Source organism: Lipophrys pholis (assembly GCF_963383615.2).
Source record: "Lipophrys pholis genome assembly, chromosome: 4".
Classification (NCBI taxonomy): Eukaryota; Metazoa; Chordata; class Actinopteri; order Blenniiformes; family Blenniidae; genus Lipophrys; species Lipophrys pholis.
In genome coordinates this window covers 21,106,686-21,115,667 of record NC_137637.1, presented here as the reverse complement: position 1 = coordinate 21,115,667, position 8,982 = coordinate 21,106,686, and the positions used below count along the sequence as shown (strand labels likewise).

The following is an 8,982-nucleotide window of genomic DNA, read 5'->3' as shown; positions in this document are numbered from 1 at the left end:
GGGGTAGGAATGAAAAAGTGCAGTACACTTCTTCCTACTCCGTTTTCGAACAGGATACAGGATAAAACACAATTTGGCCAGCAAATGTCTTTGTAGATGTCCTCCTAATGATAGTTTACGTGTATAAACATGAATGAGGATCAGAGAGTGCCGGTGATGTGGATGCAGGTGAAGTTGCACAGTCGGACCAGCAGAGGGAGCAAAGAGTCCGCCTCATCCCTCCATCCCTCCGCGGCTCCCTCCGTCACGTGACCGGCGGAGGAGTCCGGCGAGTTGCTCACGTCTCCCACAGTCATGGCGGTGTCGGGGAGTCGCGAAGATGGAGTAAACACCGCCGCCGCCGCCGCGTCTTGATCTCACCCGCACCTCACCGAGCTTCATGCTGGACCGTACCTGCCGACACTCACAGAAATCGCGAACGTCCCGCAGGCTGCTGCGCTCTCCACCATGGCCGACCGCGGCGTTGATCTGTCGGCTCTGCCTAAAGAGGTCAGGGACCAGCTGGCGGAGCTGGATCTGGAGCTGTCCGAAGGTAGGCTGCACTGCCTGCACTCACACGGGCTGGACATGACTGCAGGCTGGATGGACTGTACTTTTTAGTGTCTGTTTATGGACATAAACATCCTCCGCGTGCAGGTGTCAGGACTGCCGCTGCTGCCCGCCAGGACGCGACCACCACCAATCCTATAGAAACACACACTGACCTCTTTTTTTTTTTTAAGCTCCTAGTTCTCCATCCGCTAACCCACCTGACTTTATAACTGGGATTGTTCCATGTAGGGGTAACATCACGAGCTTTAAAGTCGGTTAACGTGACGTCTATTATTCTTAACATACTTGGTTTGGATTCACATAATCTGCACACATACATGAATGGCTTGTCACCACAGTAATGTCAGCGTACACACTGCTGTCAAAGAAAATGGGTCAACTTTGTCATCCTGGAGGCCCTGTGTGTGTGTGTGTGTGTGTGTGTGTGTGTGTGTGTGTGTGTGTGTGTGTGTGTGTGTGTGTGTGTGTGTGTGTGTGTGTGTGTGTGTGTGTGTGTGTGTGTGATGATGCTGTGGTAACCTCCATCACCCAGTCAGAGCTCCAAACTGCAGCAGATCTCCATGAGGCTTGTTTGTTTTCTGTGGGAAAGCAGAAAGGGAATATGGAGCTGGCCGTTATGCAAGTCTCCTCCTTGTGCTGTGAATCACTGTGCAGCGACTTGATTGGTGCTGTGCATTTCTCAGGTGCCTCGGGGGTGGATGAGTAATATTGTGTTTCATGCAGGGAGCCTAAAGTATGGGGGAAGCATCAGCCGCTACCCCCCTCCTTGAATGACCGGCTGCACACAGATACTGGGATCTGCCCATGTTGGGGGGGGCAGGTGAAACTCCACATCATAGGACTGAGCTGGGACACGATTCATTTCTCCTTGAAGTATTAGTGTCAGTGAAACCAAACCCTTGGCACTTTGGTAATAAACTGAAGCTCATACCACTTGATGTTTGAAGGTGTAGTTTTGACAGTCGGTATACTGTTTGCGTGGTAATAGAGTGTGTGTTGTAGTTGATAATAGACTCTAACCAACAGTGTGATAATGAGTAGATGTTCACTGTATGTTCAGTACAGTTAACATTGGTTAGACACATGAATTGTGTCGTCGAAGGTGTTTTCTGCACTGAGAAACAGTAACTGGAAATGTGTGGTCGGTATTGTTGCACTTCTGTAGTTGAGTTCAGTAACAGATGGACAAATCTTATGTGAGGTGAAAACATTGTAATAATAGTGACAATTTGAAATGTCTTAACATCTTATTATATGCATGTGGACGCAGACCAGAGGTGGGAAAAGTTCTGTACTGTTACGTCACTTAAATGGTTCTTAACTACAAGCGAAAATACTCCTGCTGAAACCTCTAATCTCACTATTCAAAGCACGAGTCACTTTATAACCGCATCATCAATATTGGCATTTGATTGAGTTCACTCGTTTAACATATCTGTTTAGTTCACATTATATGTACTTTAACTATGAGTACAATTGGAACAAACAAATACTGAAAGTACTTTAAAATACTACTTAAAAAAGGTATTTGTTACTTCCACTCCTCTACTTTTACACAAAATCTTCTTTTAATTAGTTTCCTCTCAGATGTTTGTTAGTAAATCCATAATGTTCTTAAGCACACAGCTGGTTTGTGCCTGGTCAGCGTTGCAGGCCTCAGCCGGCCTCTCGGGGGCCTTTCATTTAGACGTCGTCGCCACACAGACTGCCGTGAGACGACCCAGTGATTGAACAAACTTTTAAGTGGAGCGAACGACTGGATCCATTTGGTCAGCGGACTATATTGAATCCCGCAATTATTTGATTATATATCACAGGCTCACCTTGTTTTTGTTTCCCCTAACGGAGACATATACAAGAATATACTTTCATTTTTAAATATTCCGACATGTGTGATTGAGTGTTGGTCATCAGCAGTGCAACAATGAACAGTTGTCAAATCATATCTTGAGCGATCAGAAGCCCTTTTGACTAACGGTTTGTTTTAAGGGCATTTTGACGTATTTTTTCTGATGAGACGGCAAAATGAGTCGTTCATCCTCTGGTGTGACCGTGAGCCACATTAGGATCCCAACAAAAGGCAGGAGGGTGTTCGTGTGGGTGGCTGAACCGACGCTGACCACACGCGTACTCGTTACGCATTGCGCCTCCGTCGTGTCTCTCTGCTGCAAAATCACACGGACGACTTCAACGTGCTCGTACCAGAATCCACTCGAAGAGGGAGAATTTGTCTGTCACAAGTATGTAGATCCCTGTATCCTCATGGTAACTTTGAGTTTAACTGAGGCCATTCGAGGTTTTTTATTTTTTTATTTATTTATTTTTTTTTTAAACCACACGATTCACATGAAACCAGTTACCTTAAATATATTGTTCTTTTATCTTTTTATAGCTTCGGTGTTTCTGAAGCTCTAATTGAGGAGATATTTACAGTGACATCTGTAACCTGAGGCAGCTGTGACGAAACACCAGGGAGCAAACACACTTAACTGACGCTGGTCCGACAAAAGTTCTGGCTTCTTTTATTTCACTGAAAGAGCTTCTTTCAAAATACGAGATCTTTGCTCCGTATTTTCAGTGACGGTGAAACCAAATCCCAGTGACAGTTTATTTAGTAAATCTAGAGCTTTTTTCTTTTTTTTTTCTTTTTCTTTCTCCTGAGGTATTCATTGGTCTTCTATGGCTTTCCATCTAATTCAGTATTGCAGATTACAGGAGGCCCAGCAGAGGGTAAACACAGCGAGACAAACAACCACACACTCACATGTACTATAATCTAGTCCACCAGATACCTGGAGAAAAGCCAAGCATGCGCAGGGAGAACATTCAAACTCCTGATACAAGGGAGGTCCTCGCTGTCAGGCTGGATTACGGCCCTGCTGAACTATCATGTTGTTTTGCTTAACGCTGTGGTGTCAAGGTTTCAAATGTGGGTATTGTGACAGGTTATAATTCGCCTCGCTGTGGTCGGACGCTCTGCACGGTGTTACCTGCGAGGGTTTCCTGAGCGGTGAGGTGACCCCCCCCTGACAGGGGACAGCCTTCCGAGGACCTCGGCACCATTGGTAACTTTAGCTCACACACAGTTATTGTCTCGATGGAAAGACGTGGAGCTGTCCAGATGCTCGGCGTCTGGCTCCGTAACTTCTACTGTGATCAAGTGCGTTTGCCGTCTGCTCCACGCACTCACCCGCCACAAGGCTGATGGTCCGGGGCGAGAGGCAGCTGGGCGCCCGGCGAGTCTGAGGCTTTCTCATGGATATCTTTTACATGGCAACAATCCTCCTATTGTTGGCCCCGAAGATGGGACTCCCCCTAGCAACTAACGGAGAAAAGTACGCATCAGCATTTTTTTGCCTTCCTCGCGGAAGAAGTTGCGAGCTGCAGTGCGGCTCTGTATTCGTGTGCGACTTTAGTATGTGTGTGTGTGTGTGTGTGTGTGTGTGTGTGTGTGTGTGTGTGTGTGTGTGTGTGTGTGTGTGTGTGTGTGTGTGTGTGTGTGTGTGTGTGTGTGTGTGTGTGTGTGTGTGTGTGTGTGTGTGTGTGTGTGTGCTGGAGAATAAAAGAGCAGCTCTGCCCACATTGACCTCTGTGATTGGAAGGACACAAAGAAAAGCTTTGAGAGGGTCAAAGACATGGTGATTGAGTCCAACTGGAATTCAGTGCATTAAAGCCCAACGGTCCAGGCAGGTCCGCTTCAGTGTGTGTGGGAATCATAATGTCTCCAGTATTTACAGGGTTTGTACGAGCATGTGATACTGAGAGTGAAGATTGACCACAGAAAGTTTGTGCAGAAGTGATTCACACTGGAAGTCATGCGTTTGTCGCTGAAAGTTTTTCAGCCTTCAATGATGTTTTATTCACCAAAATATTGGACACCCTTTTTTTTTCCTTTTAGCCCCCCTCAGGCGAACTCTGCAATGATAGTTTTTTTTTTTTACATGTTTCTACACAAGGTGGGGAGTTTCTCTGTGCTCATAAATGATGAAGAGGTTAAGCCCGTAATTTGACGTCTCCAAATAGTTTGGAAGCCAACCAGAGTCCTCAAGCCTGAAAAAAAAACCCTTTCTATTTTGATGAGTGTTTTATTTTCAGCGGATTTTTCCACGTTTCTTTAATAGGGTGTGAAATACATTCGTTAATCCCCAACTTTGGATTTTAAAAGTTCTCTTTATGTGTTTTCATAAAGGCGGCCTTTAATAAGTTGCAAAACGAGAGGAAAGAGGCTGCCAGGGACATTACGCCACCCTCCCAAACACAAGCTCCTACTTTATAGCTTTGTCATCTTTATTTTTGCACTTCTGGAAAAAGGTTTCCTGTCTCAAACTTTTGCAAGTGGATCTTTCAGTCTTTTTGAAAGCAAAGCTGACAGGCAAGGAAAGGCCTCTAATGAGGAGGGGAGTGCCCTAAATCCACTTGGTAGGTGTAGTGGAGGGGATGTTGACGTCATGACAAGGTGGAGAAGTTTGGTTGTTTTTTTTCAACCAGTCTAAGCTTTTTGCTCCTAAGGTGTGGTTAGTTAACTTGCAAAACCTGTAAAAAAAATAACAAAGGGAATGTTTATTTCATGTAAAACTCTAAATATGAGAACGAACAAGCTTTTTTTTTTCTCTCTACAAAACAAAACACTTCATGTTTGCAGCAGTTGTTGTCCTGTTATCACCTGTCTGGACATACTGGAACTGGACACAGTCTAGATAAAATATACAGTCTTAGTTTACAGGTACAGTTTGTTTTGTGAGTATGGATACTTGGGACTTTGTAATTCAGTAATCCTAAATTGTACCTGGAGTGAAGCAAATATATGCGCCACTCCAGGGACAATAATAGAATTGATATTCTATTATGTTACTGGAATAATGAAGGTTTAATGGTCGTTTTTTATCACAGCACCTACTATGTCTTTAGACGTGCATCTGTTTGGTCAGAAATCTGAAGTTTATCTTTCAAGTCCTAAAATCAGATTATTGTTGTGATCATTACAACTTTTAAGGTGACAGAGTGAGTACTTTTGTAGCTTTTATGCTATTACAGCATTGTAATAATGATCCATTTGAAATGATACTCAGCTCAATACGTGACCATCAATGCACACCATCTGGCCTGCCCTTTCACATACGCACGTGTGACCACAGATGCATCACTGGTCCATGAAGGACAGCTCAGCACATAGAGTCTCTTCTCTCTGTTCTGTAGTTTGCTCGATGTCTCGGTTGCTGCCATATCTGCCCTGCCGATGAGTGGATGTGTGGGATTTTGTTTTGTGTGTGGGGGGGGGGGGGGGGCGGAAGCAGTATCCGCAACCTGCTGTCGTCGCTCTCCGCGATGCTACAGAGGAAAGGCAGGTTTTCCTGTCGACAGCCTGCTCAGCACTGAGAGAGAGGGAGGAGAAACCAGAGATTAGAGTCGTGCCCGCGCCTTTCAATCTAGGTCACAGAGCATCAGGGGGCAACACGCCTGGCTCATTTAGCCTGTGAGTCACACTGGGCCAGTGCTGCTACTGGGGATCTCTCTCTCTCTCTCTCTCTCTCTCTCTCTCTCTCTGTAGCTCTCTCTCTCTCTCTCTCTCTCTCTCTGTAGCTCTCTCTCTCTCTCTCTCTCTCTCTCTCTCTCTCTCTCTCCCTCCCTCTCCCTCTCCCTCTCTGCTACCCGAACACCACCTCTGACTCTGAGTTTTGTTTTTTTTCTCACCATTATTGTTTATTTCACTTCCTCAAAGACAAAAACGACGCATAAGGCATGGTGTTATTCCGGGACGTTATTCAACGGTAGTGAGAGTGAATGACTCTCGCGGTCAAGCATCCGGGCTTGAGGGAGATGGTGTAGAAACCATCAAATAATGGGAGATTTCACCATTGTTGCAGTAAGATATTTTGATATGTCATGCTTTCACTTGATCAGAATTACACTTTGTTCCTCTTTTGGCTTTAAAAGAGGTTTTGTGGCATGCACCCTAACCACTTGACCATCTGCTCACTGATTTGTTTATAACAGTTTTGTGGACAACATTGAAGCTATCTGGCACCCAGGAGACTACCTCGCTACATTACTGTTGCTAAAATAACTTCATTGTGTACTGTGGTACATAGTACTTCAGGGATTCCTCCTCAGGAATATAGAAGCTATGACCACTTTGACCGAGCAGGCTCATAGTTTGAAATATTGCGTGTGTGTGTGTGTGTGTGTGTGTGTGTGTGTGTGTGTGTGTGTGTGTGTGTGTGTGTGTGTGTGTGTGTGTGTGTGTGTGTGTGTGTGTGTGTGTGTGTGTGTGTGTGTGTGTGTGTGTGTGTGTGTGTGTGTGTGTGTGTGTGTGTGTGTGTGTCCAGTATTGAAATGGACAGGAAGGAAGCTAATTTTGCCTGTTCAGGTTAACAGCCCATCAACTGCTGCAGAGATGTCCTCTGATCTTCAGCCCTCCAGGCCTCAGACTTCGGCCTTGCAGCATGAAAAGAGAGACTCCTGCGCTTCTCCTGTCAAACAAAACCACGTCAACAACAGAATTCATCTTTTTTTAGGTATATGAATCAAGACTATTACGTAAACCCTTATGGGTCTAATTTTACCATGAACACAGGCCCACACATGAAAAACACACCATCACATACACACATGCACACACACACCAATGCAATAAAGCATTTGTGCACAACATAAGCTGAATTATTTAGACGAGAGTTGGGCACACACACCTCCACACGGACACAGGCTGTCAGCTGAGCAGTAAGGTAAGGCCATCTCGCTGTCAGGTTGACAGTGAAACCGCAGGTGACTTCAGGGCCGAGCTTCACAACACCGTCTCACAATTACGATCAAACTTGCCGCAATCCATTTTCTCACTTCTGCAGATTGCAGCCCAAAGTGCCGCAACCCTTGGAGAAGCCGGAGTCAGGATGACGGTGGTGCAGGGAGACGAGTTTGTAGCGGTCAGGTCACTGTGCTGTTCACTGAATTATTAAAAAGTGCCAAGTGGAAGCAGCAGTCAGACTGCCTGCAGCACGTGCGTCAGACCAGTGAGTGCAGGGCCATTTAAATCCACGTCTGTCTCCAGTTTACATGGCGCTTTCTCCTTCATGCTGAACTTTCCATGCTTACAAATACGGCTCCTGCTTGTTTGCTTGTCACTGACCAAATGTAAAACGGTAGTGACAACGGGTAATAACTTGGTAATAGCCTGTGATTTAGCCGTTGCCATTACAATGAAATTACTTCATTAAATGTAAAATGGACTTGATGACTACCGTGCAAAGTGCTCAACTTGCAGCCTTGCATAAGGACACTTCTGCACATGGACAGGCCGGGATGCGGGGTTAAACCACCAACTTTTTAAAGGATGATCAGCACCAACCACATTGCGATAACAGCCGATTGCCACTTATTGCTATTAGTTTTGGTCTCCGTTTCACTTGTGATCTATAAAAAATCTTGAACTTTGGTTAAAAATGCTCTTCTGAAAAAAAAATTGTATTATTCCCATCTATTTTTCTTCACAAAGTAAAAACATTTTGTAGAGTTCTAATCGATTACAGTTTAAAAAAAAAAATTCCACCATTATTGTTGCACAAATTACCGCTAAGCTGGATCTATAAAAAAAATATTGTAAAATGGTTTTCATTTTTTTTCACTAACGCTTTTCTGCCGCTTGAGCAGCAACTTCCATTGTTATTCACATTCACCCATTCACACACTTTAATTTACTGCAAGTTTTGCTTGTCTAATATACTCCATGGGATCTGAGGGTTTAGCTGTGGGTGATGAATGAATGACAAGCAGCTTTCCTTTCATTTTTCAACTGCTTCCTGGTGATTTTAATATGTCGGCAGCAGCTCCCAGTGGACGGCGCCGGCCTGTAGCATCTCCGTGGTTTTTACATATCGCGTTTCTGCATGCGGCACCGCATTGGCATGGTTGCCATGGACACGGCCCATGTGGTGCCCCCACACCCTGCCCCCAAACTCCACTGCTTACACACACACACACACACACACACACACACACACACACACACACACACACACACACACACACACACATTTGTGCATTTTCCATGAACCCTCTCTAGATTACCACAGCCATATGTTGAAGCCACAGTTACAGCAACACAATTGAGTGCTGCACTAAGCTGCTAAAACCATCCTGGAGAAAACACGAGGGTCCGTGGCGCCTGGTGAAAACTTAGTGACAAGCCGTCACAGGCCGATACCGAAGTGGTGGAAAACGTCAGTGTTTCTCGACAGGGTTCGTCGTCAGCCACAGCAGTCAAGTGAGGGTGTTTCAGTGAAGCGCGTCAACCTGTGAAGTCCGAAATATGGGACCGTGATGTGTGCGGTAGGTTTTTGAGCTCAAATGTTCTTGGTTTGAACTAAACGACATGAAAATCCGAAACCGATGTTGAAATATCACAATGAGTCATGTGGGAGAGTCTACCAAAAC

At 45.2% G+C, this 8,982-nt stretch overlaps 1 protein-coding gene across 2 annotated transcripts in view; it reads left to right on the top strand.

Annotated features, from left to right (window-relative positions):
• The first annotated feature begins 265 nt into the window (after positions 1 to 265).
• dip2bb (disco-interacting protein 2 homolog Bb) overlaps positions 266 to 8,982 on the top strand; it is a 41,676-nt gene continuing 32,959 nt past the window's right edge. For both annotated transcript variants that reach the window (XM_080461195.1, XM_080461194.1), the window contains exon 1: positions 266 to 532. In XM_080461195.1, the coding sequence (XP_080317321.1) occupies positions 448 to 532 (85 nt within the window). In that variant the 5' untranslated portion in view covers positions 266 to 447. The remainder of the gene's footprint in view (positions 533 to 8,982) is intronic.